Source organism: Monodon monoceros, unplaced genomic scaffold, assembly GCF_005190385.1.
Source record: "Monodon monoceros isolate NGI ecotype Baffin Bay Population unplaced genomic scaffold, NGI_Narwhal_1 Super_Scaffold_18, whole genome shotgun sequence".
NCBI lineage: Eukaryota > Metazoa > Chordata > Mammalia > Artiodactyla > Monodontidae > Monodon > Monodon monoceros.
Window position 1 is genome coordinate 130,514,238 of NW_021703774.1, and position 23,806 is coordinate 130,538,043.

The 23,806-nt window shown below is 41.0% G+C and overlaps 1 protein-coding gene across 2 annotated transcripts in view; it reads left to right on the forward strand.

The window, feature by feature from the left end:
• Positions 1–3,000: 3,000 nt before the first annotated feature.
• LOC114899046 (cytochrome P450 2J2) overlaps positions 3,001–23,806 on the forward strand; it is a 31,540-nt gene continuing 10,734 nt past the window's right edge. The window contains exons 1-6 of one of the 2 annotated variants that reach the window (XM_029229401.1): positions 3,001–3,264; positions 13,525–13,687; positions 16,632–16,781; positions 17,400–17,560; positions 20,177–20,353; positions 22,380–22,521. In XM_029229401.1, coding sequence (XP_029085234.1) covers positions 3,055–3,264; positions 13,525–13,687; positions 16,632–16,781; positions 17,400–17,560; positions 20,177–20,353; positions 22,380–22,521 — 1,003 coding nt within the window. In that variant the 5' untranslated portion in view covers positions 3,001–3,054. The remainder of the gene's footprint in view (positions 3,265–13,524; positions 13,688–16,631; positions 16,782–17,399; positions 17,561–20,176; positions 20,354–22,379; positions 22,522–23,806) is intronic. The other variant, XM_029229403.1, reaches the window with a different exon arrangement.

Genomic DNA, 23,806 nt, shown 5'->3' on the forward strand with positions numbered 1-23,806 from the left:
AATTCACTCATAATGAATTACCAATTTATCTAGGAATTCATGTGGCATAAGAACCAATGAAGGGGCTAATCTGATAATTTCCCAGCATGCAATTAATATTCCACTTAGTTGCTTTACATGCTTTCATGTGTGTGACTTGATCGACAAAAAATATGTACACAATATCAACATTTTTCTTTTTCTTTCTTTTTTTAAGAGCAACTCAGTGATTTGGGGGATTAGTTGGTACAAGACAGAGAACATAAAGGGAAAAGTATAAAGTACAAAATAACACTGAACACCAATACCAGTAATCACCTCATTATTGTTATAACTAAGGATATTATTAATTTTGTGTTATTCACTTTTCTTTAGAACATAAAGTCAGTAACTTGAACCTGAGGTATAGACAGAGTACACACACAACCTTATGCAAAATACTTTTTTAAGTCATACTACATTTTAAAATATTAGGAACCACATACCTGTGCTGACTTGTATTTTAACTTAATGGAACAAGAAGAGAACAATATTCAACCAGGGAAGGTCATACTGATCATGGTAAAAGCTCTTAAGGTGGAAAATGTCTTTTTTTCCCTTTGTACTTACCACAGGCTATACAATGTCCTGAGTATTCATTATATGAAAAAATATTAATCACAGCTTTGAGACCTTACTTCAGAAGGAACCAAGGAGAAAGCAAATTAGGTGAAGCTTCATCTTTGTTTTCAAAGAAGTGTTCTTAATTTTTCTTCTTGTAGAAGAAGTTTAGATCAGTTTATTATAAATATATCGAAACCATTACCTTTTTAGGTAAAGTCCAGCACTTGATTTATACAAAGTCCATGAAAAGAAGTCAATAGAGATCATCTAATCTTAAATGTTACATCATCCATTCCAGCCCATGGCACAATCTCACTTGCAGCATTGTTTAAACGCAAACAAAACAAAACAAGACAAACAACCCCGCCAAAAAAAACCCACAGAAGACAAAAACAAACAAACAAAAAAGGGATAGAGGGAGATAACAAACCTAAATGTTCATTGATATGGAAATGGCTAAATAAATTGTGGTGTAAAAATAGAACTAGCATGTGATCCAGGACACTTCTGGGTATTTATCTGAATAAAATGAAAACACAGAAGTTGATGGCATCCCCATATTGCTTGCAGCATTATTTACAATATCCGAAATATGGAAACAATCTAACACCCATCAATGGATGAATGAATAAGAAAAATGTGAGATCTATATATATTTTTAAGGAAATCTTACCATTTGCAACAATGTGGTTGGACCTCAAGGGTATTATGCTATGTGAAATGTCAGACAGAGAAAGACAAATATTATATGATCTCACTTATATGTAGAATCTGAAAACAGAGACAAAAACAGAGCTCATAGATACAGACTGGTGGTTGCCAAAGGCCAGGAGAAGGGGATGGGTGAAACGGATGAAGGGGGTCAAAAGGTACAAATTTCCAGTAATAAAATAATCATCTGTATGTAAAGTACCGCCCGGTGACTGTAGTTAATACCGTATTGCAAATTTGAAAGTCGCTAAGAGAGTATATCTCAAAAGCACTCATCACAAGAAAAAAATATTGTAACTGTGTATAGTATTGGCTGTTAGCTAGACCTTTTGGGTGATCATTTTGCTCAGATGAATCATTGTGCTGTACACCCAAAACTAATACAATGTTATATGTCAATTATACTCCCCCCAAAAAATTGTGGGGTAGTGATAGAACTACATAACTGTTAAAGTGAATAAACTAAAGCCACGTGTATCAACCCAGATAGATCTCAAACACAAAGTACTGAGAAAAAAATCTATTGTAGAATTATTTTAAAAACAGCATTTATATAAATATTAGAAACACTGCATGGATGCATAACAACTATAGTGAAACAGGAAGATGTGGACTGGAAGGATAAAAACTTAAAGACTAAGCTCTGACTAGTATCTCCCTATAGACTTTGGAAGATAGAAAAGAGACTTGAATGCTCTTTTCTTTTCTTTTTAAAGAAAGATTTTAATCAGGTTGTCTATATATATATATGTTGAGAATCTGAGTGTGTGCTATACTATTCCAGTACTATGCTTCACCTTTTGAGTACCTCACAAATGGTGAGACACAGGTAGGCACACAGGATAGCATAGAAGGTTGGAACCTGGGGTCCTACACCATCTTGAGGCTTCAGAGGAAGAATCTCACTAAGCAAACCAAAAAGGACAAGGACTAAGACACCTACCTTCAATGTTCATTAAGCACCTATTAAAGACTAGCCTCAGTGCTAGAGCTTTGATGTAATGCTTCTTAAACTTCGAAACAGTTACAAATACAGGGCCTCCTTTAAATGTGCTGCAGACCGGTGGATTCATTTATTTACCACGTATTTGATATTAACCTCTGTCTCAGTTTCTGCAGCTGCAAGATGGAACGAAGGGTATCTGCATAAATTTGTCAGAATTAAGCAATTCATCTAAAGAAGTCTGGCATATAGTAAGCGCCCAGGAAATATCAGGTGCTGCTGTTTCCCTATTTTATTACCAGGCGCGGTTCCAGTCCTTTGGTGAGACGGTGATGCTAGAAAAACACAGAGCTCGAGTGTCCGCGGCCCTCTCTGAGATGCGATGACATAAACCCAAGAGCCCCGATGGTCTCACAGAGAGACAGGCTGTCTAAGTAGCTAATAAAAACGCTTATAGCCAGGCCTTTTCCAAGACCCTTGCTGTTCTCCCAGGAATCCGGCCACAGGCATCTGGTGGGCGGCAGGCAGCTGGGAGAAGGCAGAGGGGAGTAGAGGACCGGGTGGAGGCGGGTTGGGGGCGCGGCAGGAGGCGCGGCCTGAGGAAGAGCCCAGACGGGTCATGCAGACCAGGCTTCGCGGGAGCCTAGCGGGCCAGGGTAGGGGCGCGGCGGAGTGAGGGTTGGAGAGGGGGGGCGGGGCGGGGCGGGGCGGGGCCGGGGGCAGGCGGGGAAGGAGGGCAGTGCTGGCAGCTTAGAGGCTGAGAGCCGCCGGGACCTTCGCTGGATCAGACCGCGGAAGGGCGAGCCGAGGTCGCCGCCATGCTCGCAGCGGTGGGCTCCCTGGCGGCTGCCTTCTGGACCGTTCTCCGTCCCCGCACTGTCCTGTTGGGGGCCGTCGCCTTTCTCTTCTTTGCTGATTTCCTCAAAAGGCGGCGCCCGAAGAACTACCCGCCGGGACCCCCGCGCCTGCCCTTCGTAGGCAACTTCTTCCATCTGGACTTTGAGAAGGGGCACCTGTCGCTTCAGAGGGTAGGAGTGGGCGAAGGTGCCAGGGCCGCGTCCTGACCCTAATCTGCAGGACAAGGGCCATTCCGGGTACCGAGGGCGGGAGGCTGGGGCGGGGTGTGTGGGCTCTGAGGCTAAAGCGGGCACCCGGGTAGCTTTGAGCCTCGCTCTCCTCACCAGCAACCAGCATGATTCCACTTCTAGGGATGAAATTTTGTTAACTGTTTACTATTTAAGTGTGCCAGACACGATATGTTCTTTAAGTCATTTAATTGTGTGTCTTGTTACATATTATTGGGACATTGTATTTATAATATAATCACTTTGTATTTTTAATATTATTATCCTTGGGGGAAAAATCCGGTACTTTCCCTCTCGGAGGCTCCGTTTCCCATGTGTGAAATGGTGATACTTCTACCTAAATCCTCACCACTTTTCAAATGAATTGCTCCCATCCCCACAAGGACTGAGCCCCTCACATTCAGCCTCCTCGCCCTGCAATCCACTCTCACTAAAGTAATCATTTTAAAATGTCACTCCTCTGCTTAGGCTTTCTCAAGGCTTCTTGCTGCTTCCCAGCTTTCAGACTCCTTAGGGAGCCACTTGGAAATCTTGCTGTAGCCTCTTTCCACTTCTTTATAATCATCTTCCATCAGGGCTGCCTAACTGTGGCCACTCTGAATTCCTTAGAATTCCCTCCAACATCCAGCACTTTCTCAAGCATTTTCAGCTGCTTCCCTGCCTCTCAGCACAGGTACCTTGCTGACAGACAACACTGTGATAGGTGGGTGTGAACATTAAATAAAACAGTGAATGGTCAATATTAATACAGCTTAGTGTAGGTGCCCAACAAATAATAGTTCCCGTTTCCCTAGAAATGCCTGGAGCACTTTAAACACAAGCCTATAATACAAACTCAGATTCAGATGGAGAAGGTTTTTATCACTTTCTGGGAGAAACACACATTTGGTACAGGATTAGTCTACAGAATTTTAAAGCTAGGCTCCTAAACCTGTACCCTTCTTTAATGAATGTGTTGTTTAATTTCCAATATTGGGAGATTTTCCTGTTTTCTTTCTGTTAGTGATTTCCAGTTGGAGTCCATTATGGTTAGAGGTCATATTTTGCATAATTTCAATTTTTAAAAAATATGTTATGGTTGGTTTTACGACCCAAGATACAGCACCATGCATACTTGGAAAAAATGTGAATTCTGCCGTTGTTGGGTGGAGTGTTCTATATTGTATGTCAATTAGATATAATTAAATGACTGCGTTCTTTAGTTCTTCTGAACCCTTGTTGACTTCTTGTCTACTGATTCTATCAGTTACTAGGAGAGGGTTGTCGAAGTCTTCAACTATAATTACTTGTTTTTCTATGTCTCTAGTCAGTTCTGGTAGTTTTCATTTGTGTATTTTGCAGCTCTTTTAGATGGTGTATACACATTAAAATTATTATGTCATCTTGGTGAATTGGCTTTTTATTATGTAATGTCCCTCTTTATCTCTGGTAATTTTCTTTGCCTGAATTTTACTTCATCTGATATAATATAGCCACACCAGTTCTCTTCTGATTAGTATTTGCATAATATATGCTTCTCTATTCTTTTACTTTTAATCTACTTATACCATTTTATTTGAAATTAGTTTCTTGTAGATAACATATAGGTGGGTAATTTTTTTCATTCTGCCAATATCAGACATTTGATTGGTGAATTTAGATCATTTATATTTAATGTAATTATTGATTTGTTAAAACAAAAGTCTGCCAATTTATTATTTGTTTCCTATTTTTCACTTTGTTTTTTACTCCTCTGCTTCTCCTTTCCTGTCTTCCTGTGGGTCACTTGAACATTTTTTGAGAATTCCATTTTAATTTATCTATAGTGTTTTTGAGTATATCTCTTTGTATTGTTTTTAAGTGCTTGCTGTAAAGATTACATGCTATGCGTACATAACATTGCAATAAGTATCAACAGTTTACCACTTTAGGTGGAATACAGACACCTTAAAACTCTTTAGGTCCTTTTACCTTCCCCTACTTTATAATATATAATTTGTCTTAAATATTACCTCTACAGACATTGAGAACCACCTCAGACAGTATTATAATTTTTCTTTTAACTGTCAAACATGATTTGTTAAATTCAAGAAGAGAAGATTAGTCTATAGTATTTACCCATTTATTTACCCTTTCTGTTGCTCTTTGTTTCCTAACTGAAGAACTTTCTTTAGCTATTCTTTTAGAACTGGTCTGCTGGCAAAAAAATTCTCTTAGCTTTCCTTCTTCTAAGAATGTTTTATTTCACCTTCTTTTCTTCTGGTAGAAATCAGAATTCTATATCACTGGATATAGAATTCTAGGTTGACAGTTTCTTTTATTAAACCCTTGAAAATGCTGTGCTACTTCTTTCTGGCCTCTCTAGTTCCTGATGAGAAATCTGCTGTAATTTGAATTGTTGTTCCCCATGAGTAATGAGTTGTTTTCCTCTGCATGCTTTCAAGAAGTTTTCTTTGTTTTTATTGGTTTCAGAGATTTGATTGCATGTCTTGGTGTTGAATTCTTTGGATTTATTGGGTTCACTCACAACTTCTTGAATCTGTAGGTTTTTCTAGTACCAAATTTGAGAATTTTTCAGCCATTATTTCTTCAAATATTTTTTCAAGTCCATGTTTTTTTCCTTTCCTTCTGGTACTCTTTGGCACTGATTGCACAACTGACAGATCTTTTGTTATTCTAATATCAGTCCCTGAAACTCAGTTGTTTTATCTTTTCTCAATCTATTTTCTCTGTGTTGTTCAGATTGGATACTTTCTATTGATGTCTTCAATTTCACTGATTATCCTGTCATTACCACTCTGCTACTGAGTTGCTCTATTGAGTTTTTTGTTTACATTATTGTATTTTTCAGTTCTAAAATTTCTCTTTGGTTCTTATGTATATTTTCTAGTTCTTTGTTAAGATTTTCTATTTAAAATTTTTTTGAGAGTATAATTGTTTATCGAAACATTTTCAATAGCTGTTTTAAAATCTTTATCCTATAATTCCAACATCTTTATCATCTCAGTATTAGTTTCAACTCATTCAATTTGAGATTTCTCTGGTTCTTGGTAACATGAGTAATTTTGGACTATATTCTGGACATCTGGTGTATTTTGTTATGTCACTCTGGACTCTGTAAATCTTTTATTTTAGCAGATAGTCAATCTGTTGATATTCAGAATGTTCACTTTTGTGGATTGTGGTTCAAATGTCAATTTAGGTTATAAAGTCTTTGCAATACTATACTGGTCTACCCCACTTATGTGTTGTCCACCCCCATAGGACTCCAACCCACATTCTCATCAGTGCAGGCTGGAGAGAATGAGGATGGGGACAAAAGATTGGGGCCCCTCTGAGTAGGGTAGCCTGAGGAGGGAAGTCAGTAATCTAACCATATCATCTCCATGGGATACAGGTGCCTCCTTATTTCTGTGGAGTGGTAGAAATCAGAATTTTGCCCACTGACTACTTCAAGGAGTCTCTTTACTGCAGTTCAGGGGTGATAGTCACAATTCAGCTCATAGAGTCAGCAGGGAAGGGGCACCGCGTTATTGCAAAGGTAGGATGAAGGCAAGTTTCCATGCATCTTCTTCACTGCTGTAGCCCCTCATTAGGATGTGGGAGGGTCACATCTCTTATGGTATTTGTCTCCAGAAAAGGAAGGTAGAAAGGTTGAAATGTTCTGTCCTGGTGGACCACCCTTTATCTGGTCCTTTGACTACAGAGAACAGGGTTTTATTGGTGTTACTTTTTGTATGTGTCAGTATCATGATGAGGAGGAGGAGTAAAATGGGATGCTTTTACTCACTCTTGTCTGGAATCAGAAACTTTGTCTGTGCCCTTGTTTTACCATTAAGGTAGATATGACTAAATAGGTTACATGATTTGCCTCATGTCATAAAACTGGCCAGGGATGAAACTGAGGCTAGGGTCTTATCTCTGGCCCAAAGATTTTTCACCAGAAGTGTTAAATTTTATTTTATATAGGTTTGAAATGAAATATTTTTGGCTGTAAAAAAAATGGAGTTAAATGGTGTGATTTAGTTGTAATTAAATTTACATTCCAGCAATTTGGAAACATTAAGTACCTATCATTAACTACCTATCATTGCCTATTTATCTATCTTTACTTACCTACCTATCATTACCTATCAGCTATAACATTAAACAAGGACTTGGACGCAGGACTATTTGACTCATATACCTATTCTTTGACTTATGCTACCTGACTTTTCACGATGTAGTTAGAGGATAATTGACTTATCCAGGGGTTCATTTATCCAACAGACATTTATGAAGTGATTATTATATGACAGGCACAGTACAAGACAGTGTATGATGAAATGTGTGTATAAACTTTTGGTAACCAAATGAGATATCATGAGGTGGGATCACTGTGAATGGGAAGCCCTGGGGATAACCTCTATAGAATGTTGAAATAAATTTGGCTGAACTGGAAATAAATGTTAGGCAAATGGTTATATGGAGTAAAGTGGACAGGAGATTTTTAAATGGGAGGAAGTGACATGAGCTAAAACAAAGTGAGAAGGCCGTGAAGAAACTGGCCTATTTGTATGGCATGATGGGAACCATGAACCATTCTTGTTTTTCCCCTTTTTTTCTAAACTTCCTCTACCACAGCTATATGTGCATGTATTTAAATAAGAGAAAATCTTATTGGACTAAAGTGGGAGAATGGTAGATAAGGTGGATAAATGTATTATGAGGATATATATTAAGCTGCTTGTAATAAAAAGGCCCCAAAATACAGTGGTGTAAAAAAAGAGTGAAATTTATTTCTCTCTCAGAAGTGAGTTCAGATGTAGGCAGGAAGACCAGGGTAGGAAAGCTGCTTTGTAACACAAGGTCATCCAGAAACCCCAGTTCCTTCTATCACGTTGCTCTCATCCTACAACATCTTCATGTATGAGTTCCAGTCCATGGAAAGGGGAAAGGAGCAGGTGGTGAGAAGCAACTTTCCTTTAAGGACATGACCCAGAAGATGCACACATCACCACTGCTTACATCCCATTGGCCACACCTGGAGAAGCTGAGAAATGTGGTTTTGATTGGAAAGTCATGTGGCCAGCTAATATTTAGGGAGCTTCATCACTCAGAAGGAGAGAGAGAGAATATCTTCATGCTTTCAGTTAAGGATGAGACATACAGAGAGAGTTAGGAAGAGCCCAAATTTATGACCACCAGCTAGGCACTAAATCTCTGTGCTTCTTTTTCTGAAAACAAGAATACATTGTAGGGTTATTATAAGAATCAAACAAGTTCATGAATATCAGTTTACTGCCAGGGTGCCTAGCCCATATTTGATGCTTCTTTCTATATCTACTGCCCTCCTCCTTTCTTCAAAAATTTATAGTAACAAACTCAAGGAAAAGCCAGTTGAGGTTGCATACCTTGTCTGGCCTGATTGCTGCATGGGCTGCATTAATCCACTCTCTGGCCACTTCCCCTCCATTCCTTTGTCCAGATCTAACCAGAGTCCTTTTGCTAAAATATACTCCCAAATATATCAATAACAATAAATAATTTTATTATTTATTTTAGTATTATGGTTACTTATCACCACCATCCCAACGATGGGAATTAGTAATATCCCCCATTTTATAGATTTGGAAACTGGGACACAGAGAAGTTAAATAACTTGACCAAAAATCACATAGAAAGTGAAAGCAGAAGCTGGATATAAATGGATTTGTATGACTTCAAAAATCCAAGTTCTTAAGCACTCACTGCCCTTACCTCTCCTATTCAGTTTTCTAGTTGCAAACAAAACAAGATCCAAAATATTTCACTTGACATTTGTATATCCGTGGTCTAGGTCACATTACCTTGTCAGGCTTGTTTCCCCTCTCTGTACACAAATGAGAAGGTATTTTTTCCCAGAAACCTATCCTGGCCTTTGGTCCCCTTATGTGCTTCCTGCTTTCCCCCATTTAATAAGTTATTGTACAGAATGGTAATAATAAGAACTGGTTACTTATCTGTACGCTCCATTAGATTGGGGGCATCTTAAAATTAAGGACCTGTACCTCCAGCACCCGGCCTTGACCAACCACAGGGTTAGTGCTCTCTAAGGAACCTGTACTGCAGTCAGAAAACAACTCACTTGTTCCTGAAAGCCCACATTTTCCTGTCTTTGCATTGGTGTATGCTATTCCCACAGCCTAAAATCTTTGCCTTCACAACACACATCCTTTTGCAGGTACCCACACCTTCATTTACAATCTGGCCCAAATATCAGCTCCTCTTAGAAGCTTTCTCCCGTACCTGGAGTGGAATTCTTCTCTTCTTTCAATAGCGTCATGCCCCTTGCTTCAGCATTATAACATGTATCATCTTCCACTGTGCGTTAGTTTTTTTCTGTAGTCAGCCTTCCCCGAGAGGCTTTGACACTTCAGGAAAACACCATAGCATATTGATCTCTGTATTGCCCTCACATATAACATAGCAACGTCAGAAGGTGCCTGACAACTGAATTTGATTTCCACAGGCTGTTCCCAGAAACCTAGCATAACCCCAAGAACTACCAGTGAGGCCAGTATTTTTAGCAGGAGTTCAGAGACCCCAGGGGACTGGTGAACTGCATTTATGCATAAATGTATTCATGTGTACAGGGTTTTGCTTTACCAGATCCATGACATACTAGATTTTTGAAGGATTTTATGACTTAAAAAGTGTAAGAAGTGTTATGAAGCTTTATTCCCTATGTCCTTGGGTTTCTTTTTGGTGCTTTATTGGATAGAAACGCTTTGTAACTATAAAAGCAATACAAATGCATTGAGTGACACATTTTAAAATACAGTTTAGCAAGTGAGAGAGAATCTTAGCTCCTTGAGTACAGAGCTCAGTGCTGGTGAGTGTTCAGAGGAACAGACCCTCTCACCTACTGCTAGTGGGAATAAGAATTGATATACTCTTCCTTTTTTCCTTTTTATGTTTTCCTGTCTTTGTTCTGTTGGCTTTTGAGTTTAAGAACTTAAATTAAGTAGAATCTTCCTCAACTTTATATCTCGTGGTTCAGTCTCTTGTCTCACTAACTCACCACTTCTAATTTTTTTTATTCTAAACATTTATTTTACTCTACTTTATTATTTAAGTGCTTCATCTTACATTTGGAATACTTATCGTTCATATAAAATTTCCTGTAACCTATTACTTTTATTTTCCTTTTATAGCTACTGTGCTATTCCTTTTCTCTTGACCTTTCTATTTTCATTTCTCATTTTAAGCCTGTTTTAGCCTCCTGAACCATCTTTTTTTTTAATTGAAGCATAGTTGACTTACAATGCTATGTTAATTTCTACTGTACAGCAAAGTGATTCAGTTATACATATATACAGATCCTTTGTTATACTATTTTCCATTATGGTTTATCACAGGATATTGAATATTGTTCCCTGTGCTATACAGTAGGACCTTGTTGTTTATCCATCCTATTCATAATAGTTTGCATCTGCTAACCCCAAACTCCCATACCATCCCTCTCCCACACCCTGCCTTAGCAACATGTCTGTTCTCTGTGTCTGTGAGTCTGCTTCTGTTTCGTAGATAAGTTCGTTGTGTCAGTAGTGTCATATTTTAGATTCCACAAGTAATATCATATGGTATTTGTCATTCTCTTTCTGACTTACTTCACTTAGTACGATAATCTCTAGTTCCATCCATGTTGCCACAAATGGCATTGTTTCATTCTTTTTATGGCTGAGTAATATTCCATTGTACATATGCACCATATCTTCTTTATCCATTCATCTGTCGGTGGACATTTAGGTTGTTTCCATGTCTTGGCAATTGTGAATAGAGCTGCTATGAACATAGGGGTACGTGCATCTTTCTGAATTATAGTTTCGTCCAGGTATATGCCCAGCAGTGGGATTGTTGGGTCATATGGCAACACTATTTTTAGTCTTTTTGAGGAACCTCCATACTGTTTTCCATAGTGGCTGTACCTTCTTACATCCCCACCAATAGTGTAGGAGGCTGAACAACCTTATTTTTAGCCTCTTTTTTTTCCCCTACACTGTCTTTTTCTTAAGAACTTGTTTGTTTTTGTACATCAAAATGTATTCTCTACCTTACAAAGTCTTCTCAGATGACACTGGGACTTACATTTACCTCCAAGTAAAGCCATTGGCACAGTGACTGGCATGGTTACTTAAGAATTGGTAGACATCACCACCGTTGGTACCAGGGCTGCAGGAGGTCCTTTGATGTATCCATGTTTACACAGTTGATCATGCCATAAAAATGTTTGATGTAGCTCTGTCAGACTAGAAATATACGTGGGCAGAGAGTTGGTAAGAGGTGAAACTCTGTAGAAGTTCATTTCAGTAAACACTACTGGAGTGCCAAGTCCCCTCCAAGAACAAGCTGAGATTCCAGGTTGTATACATTGTCAGTTAAGAGTCCTTTAGCTTAACCTGAGATTTTCAGCCATTCCAAAAGTATTTTTTACTGTATATTCTGAAATAGTCAAGAAATCCTTCCTGTAAAACCTAAGAAGTTCATCCAGGCATTCAGCATGATGAAATAAAAAGTCTTGATTTATGCAGACCCATTCCTGCCATTTGTTAGAACAAGACGTGCACTTTTAGAGGCAGACCAGACTAAGATGGAATCTTGGTTCTGCTCTTTCTAATAAGACAGACTTACTGTGCTAGTGATGAACAAACATGGATGGAAGACTGTAGACCAACAAGACAATGGAAGGATAGAGTTCAGGCTTGGTCTTTAATATGGGAGCAGGGTGGTGGAATGAGACTAAATCCACGGTATTTGCTCTGAAGGGGTAACACAGTCCAGGGAGCTTGAGGTGACATGGGAGAGCATAAGTGCGTGGCAGCTGGGGAGGTGGGGCCACAGATACCTGGAGGAAATGAGCACTTCTGCTTTGATACCACAGCCTTAGTAAGACACAGCCCTGCAGTCTGCAGGAATGGGCAGGTCTACTTAGATTCCTCTTTTGAGTAAGCATGTCAGGGAAGACTTTGATTTATGACCCTTGACTGCGGTCCAAGCCATATTTGCACATACCTGAACATTTGTGTACACTCCTGACACACCCACACACTCTTCCATTCTCTCTGTCTTACTCTTCCTCTCCCAGCTCCCTCACCCTCATTCTCACATTCATTCTGTCACATCCACTAAACTCTAAAGTCCAAGCACCATCTCGGGTTCATGGCTTTGTTCTTAAATCTTACATAATGCTTGGCAAATTTCACCAACATCCAATAGCTTTGTCACCTTGGCTAAGTTACTTCTGCTAGGACTCATTTTTCTTACTGAAAGACAAGGAAAATCATTACTACCATAGGGTAGTTGTGAGGTTAATGAAATAAAATGTGAAAGGTGCTTATCATGGCACCCAGTGGACGTGGTTGTCTGTGACCACCAGCTCCTGTCTCTCGCACATCATCCCTGTGCTCTTGTCCTGTCTGTCACATGAGCAAGTGCTTCCATATCCCTTTGCACACAGAGCCCATTCATTCCCCAGAGGCTCGAGTGGCTGTCTGCCAGGTACCAGGGAACAAAGTGCCTTTCACATCGCTGCTCTCATTCTTCTTCACAGAACCCTTTGAGGGAAGAATAATTTTCTCCTTTTATAGCTGAGGCTCCAAACAAGTGAGGCAACTTTCCCTGGAGCTCACAGCTAGTCAACCATAGAGTTAAGATTTGCACATGGCTCCAGAACTAGTGTGCTCTTCTCCATACCTGGTCCCAGCCCTATAATGAATTTTCTGTCACCTAGAACATGTTGAGGAAGGGGACATTCTCTCCTGGTTAAACAGATATGATTTACTAAGAAGTCCACGTTCACTAAACATATCTCAGCCTTCTCTGGTGAGTCACATGTATGAATTCTCTCCCTTCACTAGATTTTAAGATGCTTGCAGTTAAAGACCTTGTTTGTTTTGTTAAACCTTTAGGCCTTATTCTCAGGACTAAGGGTGGATACTCCCTCAATTCGAGGAAGTTGAACATATGAATGAATGTTTATAAGGAATGTCTATGTCCTGTAGTGGATTCAGCCCGAGTCTAGTTGAGAGGAGGAGAAATGGAAACAGGTAGAAACATCCCCATCAGACCATCAGACCTAAGTGCACACAGAGGTGTGCACACGGACACCCCCTCCCCCCATCCAAGCTCCCACAGCTACACAAACCCTCTATTCCTAGACACACAGACATGTGCATATTCTGTGACTATTTTACTATTTTTCAGTTTGTGAAGAAATATGGGAACCTTTTTAGCCTGGAATTCGGTGACTTGCCTTCAGTTATTATAACTGGATTGCCCTTAATCAAAGAAGTCCTTGTCCACCAGGAGCAAAAGTTTGTGAACCGCCCTATAACCCCTATTCGAGAACGTGTTTTTAAGAAAAATGGTAAGTTTCTTGACTAATATAAGATGTGTACGTTTGATATTCTTGTAGTCTGTGAAAGGTACCTTTGTGACTGTAATTCTCCAACACTCCCAGTTACCAGGCCCATCATAAAATTCCTGCCCCTAAAAGAAGCTGAGTGGGGCTTCCCTGGTGGCGTAGTGGTTGAGAGTCCGCCTGCCGATGCAGGGGACGCGGGTTCGTGTCCCGGTCCGGGAGGATCCCGCGTGCTGCGGAGTGGCTGGGCCCGTGGGCCGTGGCCGCTGGGCCTGCGCGTCTGGAGCCTGTGCTCCGCGGCGGGAGAGGCCACGGCAGTGAGAGGCCTGCGTACCGCAAAAAAAAAAAAGTATTTCAAAGAAGCTGAGTGGCCACATTTCCCTGTTACAGACACCCCCTCAGGGAACCTGGCAGGGTTAGCCCTAATGTCAGGGATTTGAGAGAAGCTGCATCACCTGCATGAACTCACTCTGGCAGCTCTAATTAGTAAGTATTCACATCACTCAGTGATGTGATGTGTTTTTTAAGAAAGGCAATGCGTTCTCGCTCTCTCTTTCTGCTGTCCCATTCAGATCTCTTCCCTAGGAGAATGGATGTGGATCTGCTTCCTCCTGCTGATTATGTAATCCCTTATTGCCTCTAGTTCCTTATGCTGTATTATTAAGGCTGTGCCCCACAAGGTATCTTAACCCTTCCATCTATATTAGAAGAGTTTGGCAGGAACACTTAAAATGATCATTAAATAAACGAACACATTTAAAAATCTAAATGAAAAACTCAGATTTATTCTTCTACCAAAGTACCATATTTTTCAGGTGCTTCTCAATTCCTCTTTGAAATATTTCATCCATTAACTCTACATCCATTCACTCTATTTATTATCAGCCATGTGAAGCCCAGTGCTAGGCACCAGTGCCAGAGCAGTGAGGAGAATGACAAAATCCTGTTCTTCTGTAACTTACATTCCATTCATGAAAATAATATCAATTACTCTAATAATTTCAGACCTTAACTGTTATGAAGATACGAGCATGGTGCACTTCTTAGGTGTATCTAATCTAATTCAGAGACTCAGGAAAAGCTAATGTAAGTAAATGACAAATGTGAAGAAGCAATCAGTCAGAGGGAATAGAGTATGAAAAGTCTCTGAGGTGGGAAGAACGACAGTGAACTGAGGAATTGAAAGGTGGCCAGTGTGGGAAGCACAGGGATTAAACAGAGATAATTAAATGGAGATGAAGGTGCTGAGTTTGGCCAGGAGTAGTTCATGCATCTCCTTGTTAAGGATGTTGCTTTTTATTCCTAATAATAATGAAAGCTCTTGAACGGTTTCAGTAGAGAAAGGAATCATTGTACTTACATGGTACATTTTAAAGACTTCTTCAGGCTGCAATGTCAAGAATGGAATAAAGGGAGCAAGAGACTGTTGCAGCATTTTAGGTTAGAGAAGGTGGTGGCTTGGACTAGGGAGATGGCAAGAAATGACAGTACAGTAGGTTAGACCAGGACAGTGGCTGTGAAGATATATGGATTTAAGATATTCAGGAGGCAAATCCAATAAGACATAATGACCTAGACAGAGAGAGAATGAGGTATTGAGGTAGACGGTAAAGGAAAGGAGGAATATTTGGAGGAGGGCAAGGTGTTGGCTGGCCTGGGTGGGGAGTTGTATATGGAGCAATCATGAATTCAGTCGTAGAAGTGCTGAGTTTGAAATGCCTTTAAATCAGCAGAGTCAAACAGACACTTGTATGTATGTCTAGAGCTGAGGGACAGAAAGAGCTAATGAGATTTTCCCAAAAATGGAGCATAGATAAGGGGAGAAGAGGCTTGCAGAACTTGAATGGAGAACTAGATCATTTTGAAATATAATAGAAGATGAATTAACAAAAGATATGGTAAGTTCTCTGCAGTCAGAGAATTAGGAGGAAAATTGGAGAGTGTCACGTCCTGGGAAAAGAGAGAAGAAGGAAGTGTCTCATGCTGCTGACACATCAAGATGAGGTTGAAAAGGATCCTGGACTGGACAGCAGGGAAGGCCATGTCCTTGAGGTGGTAGAGGCCAAAGGCAGATATTAGAAGGAGTTGAAGAGTGCTCTGGAAGTGAAGAAATGAAAGAAGTGTGGCCTCACCTGTATTGTGAAATAAATGATCATCTATTGAACACACCAAGATGGTTTTTTGTTTTTTCCTTTGCCTGTGTTTTTCTTTCTGCATAGATTTTTCACTCTTCCATGCTCTTGAATGATTCATTTATTTTTTTTTTTGTGGTACACAGGCCTCTCAATGTTGTGGCCTCTCCCGTTGTGGAGCACAGGCTCCAGATGCACAGGCTCAGCAGCCATGGCTCACGGGCCTAGCCGCTCCCCGGCATGTGGGATCTTCCCGGACCGGGGCATGAACCCGTGTCCCCTGCATCGGCAGGCGGACTCTCAACCACTGCACCACCAGGGAAGCCCCTGATTCATTTATTTTTTAAGGTCCAGCTTAGATAGGACGTCTCCTAAAGGCCTTGCCTCCTTATGAGTATGGATTTTGTCTAATCCCTAAGTGCATTCTTAGTATGTTGCATAACATAAATACTTACAGTTACTTATGTGACAAGTAATCAAAAAATGGGCTTTGGAGTTAGGCAGAACTGAATTTGAACCTTTATCCCTTGTGCCTCAGTTTCCTTATCAATAAAATTGTTGGGAGGGTTGGCAGTTATGATAGGACCTACCTCAGAGAGGTTCTGTGAGTGCTAAATTACACAATGTATTAAAAATGTTAAAGTGTCCGGCATTAGAAGCAGTCAGTAAATGCTAGCCACTATATCTATTGCTTTGGAATTATTTCTCTGAATAGTTTTCAAGTGCCTTAATGCCCTCCTCCTTCCTTCCATCTGATGCATTATCCCCCATGGCTCTTGTTGGCTTTCTTTTCATAATGTTGTCTTTCTTTTTCCCAGGCTTGATCATGTCCATAGGCCAGGTGTGGAAGGAACAAAGAAGGTTTGCCCTGACAACACTGAAGAGCTTTGGTTTAGGAAGGAAGAGCTTAGAGGAGCGCATTCAGGAAGAGACCCACTTCCTCATCCAGGCAATGGGAGAGGAGAACGGTGAGTGTGTCATAGGACAGGTGCAGGGTACTGTGGCTCATTCATTCACTAACCAGGTGATTAATAAGAGTCTACGTGCCTGTCCTGCACCCAGCACTGTGTAGGGCACTGAGGGGATAACAGTGAACAGCTAACCATGACCTGCCCTCATGGAGCTCAAGAATTAAGAATAAGATGGGTATTAAACTTATTATTGTTTTTTTTTGTTTGTTTTTTTTTTGCGGTACGTGGGCCTCTCACTGTTGTGGCCTCTCCCATTGTGGAGCACAGGCTCCGGACGCGCAGGCTCAGCGGCCGTGGCTCATGGGCCCAGCCGCTCCGCGGCATGTGGGATCTTCCCGGACCGGGGCACGAACCCACGTCCCCTGCATCGGCAGGCGGACTCTCAACCACTGCGCCACCAGGGAAGCCCTTATTATTGGTTTTAAATCCTGGTCATCAGTTTGACTTCCCGGGCATTGACTGAATACTTGCTATACAGTAGACCCTGTGTAGGGTGCTGGGGCCACAGTCTCAGAGGTGGTTCTGTAGTCAGTATGTCATATGTCATGTAGAGTAGACTCTCAGGGAAGGAGAAGGAAACCAATCTGAAGGCTCCATCGCTTCTTCTGCCTCTAGGACAGCCTTTCGACCCTCACTTCAAAATCAACAATGCAGTTTCCAATATTATTTGCTCCATCACATTTGGGGAGCGCTTTGACTACGAGGACACTCAGTTCCAGGAGCTGCTGAGGCTGCTGGATGAGGTCACATATCTCGAGACATCAATGTGGTGCCAGGTGAGGCAGTCCTCACTTCCTATCTTGGATAAGGATATTGGGCTGATGTCAGACACAGATGAGCTCTTCCTTTTTTTTTTTAAGCTAACATATAACCTTTTAAAATTTACTTTAACACAAACATGTTTGTAGTCAATCTGTTGAATTTAGTATTTTACATCATATTGTTAAATATTGGCTATAGACAAAGAACGTTTCTAACATTTGTGTACGGTACAAAACTTTACATGAAGTGCGCCTACGGACCTATGTTCTTTTCTTTAAAAAGCACAATATTGCCATCACCTTTGTGTCTTTCCTCTCCACGTCCCTCCCTAGCCCTTCGTGTCCATCCTCCCTCAGAAGTACTGTTCTTTGCCTGACTCTCCCTCGGCACATTGTTTTCAGGTCCATATGTTAGTTGCACTTTTAGAAAAATATCTGCTTACTTTTCTATTTTATGAATATGCCCGTTTGTTATTCTGTTCCCTATTAATAAACACTTGGGGGACTTCCAGTTTGGGGATCTGGAATGAACATTCTTGTCAATCCTTCATGTGGACACATCCACTCATTTCTCTTGCATTCACACCTGTAAAAAATACTTAAAGTTTTCCCAGGTGGTTGCACTACTTACATGTCCATCCACACTTGATATTATCAGTCTTCTAACTTTGTAGGGTGTAGATTTAGAGGGTCAAACTCACCCCTTCCTTGGTGGGCCCTGCTTTCCACTTTTGTCCTGTCAGTGCTGTGAGTCTGTCAAAACCTCTACTCAGCTTCTTGGCCTCTCAGCCACATTTCTGGATTTGGAAGACACTTCTAGGGGAAAATCAGCCCCAAGGGTTTTGTTTATTCTTAACAAGTATCTTTAGCTGGAGTCTTATGGATCCATCACACCAATACTGATAAAGTAGTTAGCATGATTCCTGGCACATTAAAGGGGCATAATGAATGTGAGCTATTATGATTTATTGTCAGTGTTATTTTTGAATAATGTTCCTTGTTCTCACTTCTAACCGTGGTAGCCGCCCATCCAGTTATTCCAGTTTCTTCCCTCCTGTTAAGACAGAACCTAGGAAGTCATGGGAGTTCAGTGGGTACCCAGCTGACTGTTCCCAAGGAACAGAAATCCTGGGAGGGTAGGATGGGGCAGTAAGTAGGGCAGGGGTAAGAAGCATTTCTTAGAGACCCAAAGTAGACCAGGCACTTTGATGGACAACTCTTCATACTTTATCTCAAATAAGTTTTACAGCAGTCCTTTAAAGATGAAATGGATCTGTGCAAGCAGATATGGGAATATGTAAGCACATCCCATAGTAGTCTACTGGCTCTGTGTCAAGTGCAGTATAGATCTCATGTCATTTAGTCATGAAAATAACCATCAGGCCCCACTGGCAGCTAAAGTAGCCACAAATCACATCATTACTACTATTATTATTATTATTACTATTATTACCGAAGTATTATAGCTAGAAAGAAACAGAGCTAATTGTCAAACCCATGCCTGTTTCACTTAAAATCTAGGCAACTTTCTATTACCTTACGCTATCTATTTTCTACTATGTATTATTAGAGAAAATATATTCAAAGGCCACTTTATTTCAGTAAAAAATATCTTAGCCACATGGAGATTACATCATAGTGGGGGCAGACAAATAAATACATGTACATATTTAACATAGATAGATAGATACATACATAGGTATGTAGATATATAGACAGATACATAGATACATATACATAGATACATAGAAACATATACATAGATAGACAGACATTTTGCACACACACACACACATACACACCCAAATATATATACATACACATACTAATGATAATTGTCACAGAAAAAAATAAAACAAAATAAAGGAATGGAAAGAGAGTACCAGAAGTGCTACTAACTGTAAGATTATCAGGTAAGACAGGTCCAAGTAGGTGACATTTGAGCAGCACATTAATGAATTAAAGGAACTGGGGTTATACAGATTTCAGAGGAAAACCATTCTAGATGGAAGGAACAGCAAATGCAGTGTCCTAAACAAGAATATTTTTTATGTTTTCACAGAGGCCAATGGGGCTGGACTTGAAAGAGTAAAAGAGAGTAAGATGGCAGGGAGTGATAGCAGAGGAGGTGGCAAGAGGGTGAGGGGCCAGCTCATGTAGAGCTCCAGGCTAGGAGAATGGTGTAGAATTTTGTCTAAATGTCATGGAAAGTCATTGGAAGAGCCAAAAAGTGAAATAATCAATCAAACAGCTAAATGGTCCTTCTGGCAGCTCAGTGGAAAATAGACTGGGAATGGGGTTAAGGATAGAATCAGGAAACCTGTTGGAGGCTTTACGGCATCCAGGTAAGTAATGTTGGTGGTTTGTACAAGGAAGACAAAGCACATGGAGTGGTGAGAAGTGGTCCGAGACTGGTTATATTTTGGATGGAGAGCTGAAATGCTTTGCCCAAGGGGAAAGAAGAGGGCTGAGAGGGAAAGAAGAGGGTTGAGAGAGAGAAGAGTCAGGGGTGACTCCAAGCGTTAAATTTAAGTAAATAAAAGAGATGGAAAGAGAATGTGGTTTCATTGTCTTCAAAAGTAGAAAACTGGCACTCCCTTGTCTCCATGACTGTTTTGTTTTCTCCATCAGCTCTACAATGTCTTTCCAAGGATAATGAATTTCCTTCCTGGGCCCCACCAAATGCTCTTCAGGAACTGGGAGAAACTGAAAATGTTTGTTGCCCGTGTGATTGAAAACCACAAGAGAGGTTGGAATCCTGCTGAAGCAAGAGACTTCATTGATGCTTACCTCAAGGAAATAGAAAAGGTGAGGAAACCAGAGCTGTTACCTGAGTTTTACTCTTAAAGAGCAAATGAGGGGATTCTGGTTTCTTATTGCTGCTGTACCAAATCACCACAAACGTGGGGCTTAAAACAACACACATGGGGCTTCCCTGGTGGCGCAGTGGTTGAGAGTCCGCCTGCCGATGCAGGGGACACGGGTTCGTGCCCTGATCCGGGAAGATCCCACATGCCGCGGAGCGGCTGGGCCCGTGAGCCATAGCCACTGGGCCTGCGCGTCCGGAGCCTGTGCTCCGCAACAGGAGAGGCCACAGCAGTGAGAGGCCCGCGTATCGCAAAAAAAACCCACAAACAAACAAACAAACACATTTGTTCCCTTACAGTTCTAGAGGTCAGAAGGCTGAAACCGGTTTCACTGGGCTGAAGTCAAGTTGCAGGAGGGACTGGCTCCTACTTGAGGCTTTAGGACAGAATCCACTGATTGACTTTTCCAGTATCTAGAGGCTGCCTGTACTCCCTGCTGCAGGGCCCCTTCCTCCGACTTCAAAGCCATCAATGTAGCATCTTTTCTGCCACCATCCTCACATCTTCTCTTTATGACTTTCTTGCCTCCCTCTTATAAAGACTCTTGTGATTATATTGGGCTCACTGGGATAATCCAGGATAATCTTCCCATATCAGTATCGTTAATTCACTATATCTACAAAGTCCCTTCTGCCGTGTAACATTCACGGGTTCTAGAGATTAAGACATGGACATCTTTGTGGGTCATTATTCAGCCTACCACAGGGAAGGAAAATAGAGGCAATACTTCATGGAGTGTAGGAATAACATTAACTCAGAATTGATTTATGAGTTAATTGATGAGACAATTAGAAATAAAGATAGAGGTTTAACAGTATTTGGCTTAAGGGCTTTGGAAAGCCCAAATACTGCCTTCTCATGATCTAGTCTCTGTCCTCGGCATATATCTGAGGGAGATACATACCAAAGGAAGAATAAGTGCTGTTTCATCATTAGTCAGACCGGTGCCCAGTTACCTACCCCTTCCCCCAGCTCCCAGTGCAGAGCACAAGTGAATCTGTGTCAGTTGCCAGAGATTAGCCTCAAATGGGACGGACATTCGCCTTCCTCCCTCATCGCCATGTCATCTGCTTTTTAATATTACTACAGGAAAAAAGCAAAATGGGATGTATATCCTTTACCATAGTAACACCTCTGGTTAGCACACATCACTGCGTCTGTGTCATTATCTTTGACTCAGCAGATTACTCATTCGTTCTCCTAGAGTTGGCAGAAATGTGGATTTCTTTCCAACTCCACTCTTGTTTCACCTGATTGACATAACATTAATAGAAGCATTGATTACTCCCCAGAGGGGGAGACGTCACTTGCTATATGGTGTGCAGGTGTGGGACCACAGAGGGAGGAATGTTGATGCATTGAAGCTTCTGGAGGAACGTGGCAAAGCTGCTGGAGTGCCATGAGGAATGGCTGTTGGAACCAGAGAAGTTTAACCTAAAAAGGAAAAGATTAACAGGGAGATATGAGAATTATTGTACTTTAGAGAAATTCAGTTATTCTTTCTGGTATCAGTACAAACATTTGTTGAGAATTTGCTATGTGTCCTTTCCATCTCGTATAATTCGTAATGCCATCTTAAGGGGTGAGTATTGTTATTTCTATTTTGTGAAATAGGATATAAGCACAGAAAGGTTTATTCACTTGCTCAAGTCATACAGATAGTGAATGGTGTGGCTAATATTGGAACCCAAGGCTGTTTTTCCAGTGTAATGCTAGATTCTCCCAAATTATGGGTGTAAAAAAATTAGTTGTGTTGTTTCATCCACCAAAGCTAATAAAAGCTTCCAGCACTTGGGGCAGGAGGACTCTAGTGATGTTGCAGTAATAAGCCTCTGCCTCCTGAGATGACCAAAGGGAAAGTCATTTCTCCTGGGCTCTCTCCTTCCACGTTTTCTCTAGGATGAGGGCCTCTGTGTTGTGGCAACTAAGAACCATCTGAATAAACCAATAATCATTGTGCTTTCTAGCATAAGGGCAGTGCTACTTCAAGTTTCCACGAAGAAAACCTCATCTACAGCACCCTGGACCTCTTCTTTGCTGGAACGGAGACAACTTCGACCACCCTGCGCTGGGGTCTGCTCTACATGGCCCTTTACCCCGAAATCCAAGGTGAGCATGTCAGTGGATGGGCCTGGGCCAGGTCAGAATGGCGTGCCCTGGAACACACTGTCCCAAGGTGGGAACAGAAGATAGCACGGTAGGATGGAGAGATACGTAGGACAGTTACCGGGCCAGGTGAACTTGAGAATGGGAACCTTCTTTGGTTTTTCTGTGAGGATTGTGATGGGTCCATGTAACACAACTATAACAGAGAGTCCCAGCCCTCAGGAAACTCCCAGTCCAGTGGGGAAAACAGTGAAGTCCACTGACATTGTGGTGAGTTCCAGGAAAGAGTTCCATTCCACTCACGTATGAAATCTGGTCGCAGCCTTCCCTCCTTTGAAGTAATGTCTTCCATTGCCCTGTGGACAATGCTCATACTCCTTAATCTGGTATATCATGCCCTCTGCTGGGCCTCTTTCTGCCCGTCCAGCCTCGACTCTACCCACCCTGCATGGGGGCATCATTAAGTCATATGTCACTTAATTTCACTGTCCTTATTTGTACCTCTGGGCCGTCACACCTGCTCTTCCCTAGAAGGATAATACCAAAATGTATTTCCCTAATTTCTCTGCACGGTAAACTCCTAGCTATGCTTGAAGAGTTTACTCAACCACAGCCCCTCTAAGATGTTTCCCCACACTTCTGGGAAAATACTAGCATTTCCTTCCTTTAGAGGTTGCCTAACTGCACCTCCATTACTTTGCTTACCACACATTATTTATATATCTTCCCCACAGACTGTAATCCTTTCGACGACAGTGACTGTTACAATCATTTTTCCTTTTCTAGGCCCCAGAACAGTTTAAGCACATGAAGGATAAAAATTGTTGGGATACAGTTCTGCAAACTGTGGGTAAAAGTTTATTAACAGGACATAAAGTCAATTTAGTAGATCGAAACTAACTTTTTTCCCTAAATTAAAAAAAATAGATTAGGGAAATCAGAGTGCTTTCTGTGTATTAAGGATAAGGCTTTTTTTGTGAAACTTTCTTCCCTTATACATATGAATAAATGTTTATTTTATATGTGTGTAGATTTATGTTTATGTGTCCTGAGTCATGCACTTAAAAAATGTGCTTGTAACTGTGAATTACAGGGTTTTCTTTAAATTTATTTATAAATTCTCTGTGTTTTTATTTATCAGATACTTTTTTCATAAATTTTATTTATTTATTTATTTATTTATTTTTGGCTGCATTGGGTCTTCTTTGCTGTGCGCGGGCTTTCTCTAGTTGCGGCGAGCGGGGGCTACTCTTCGTTGCGGTGCTCAGGCTTCTTGTTGCGGTGGCTT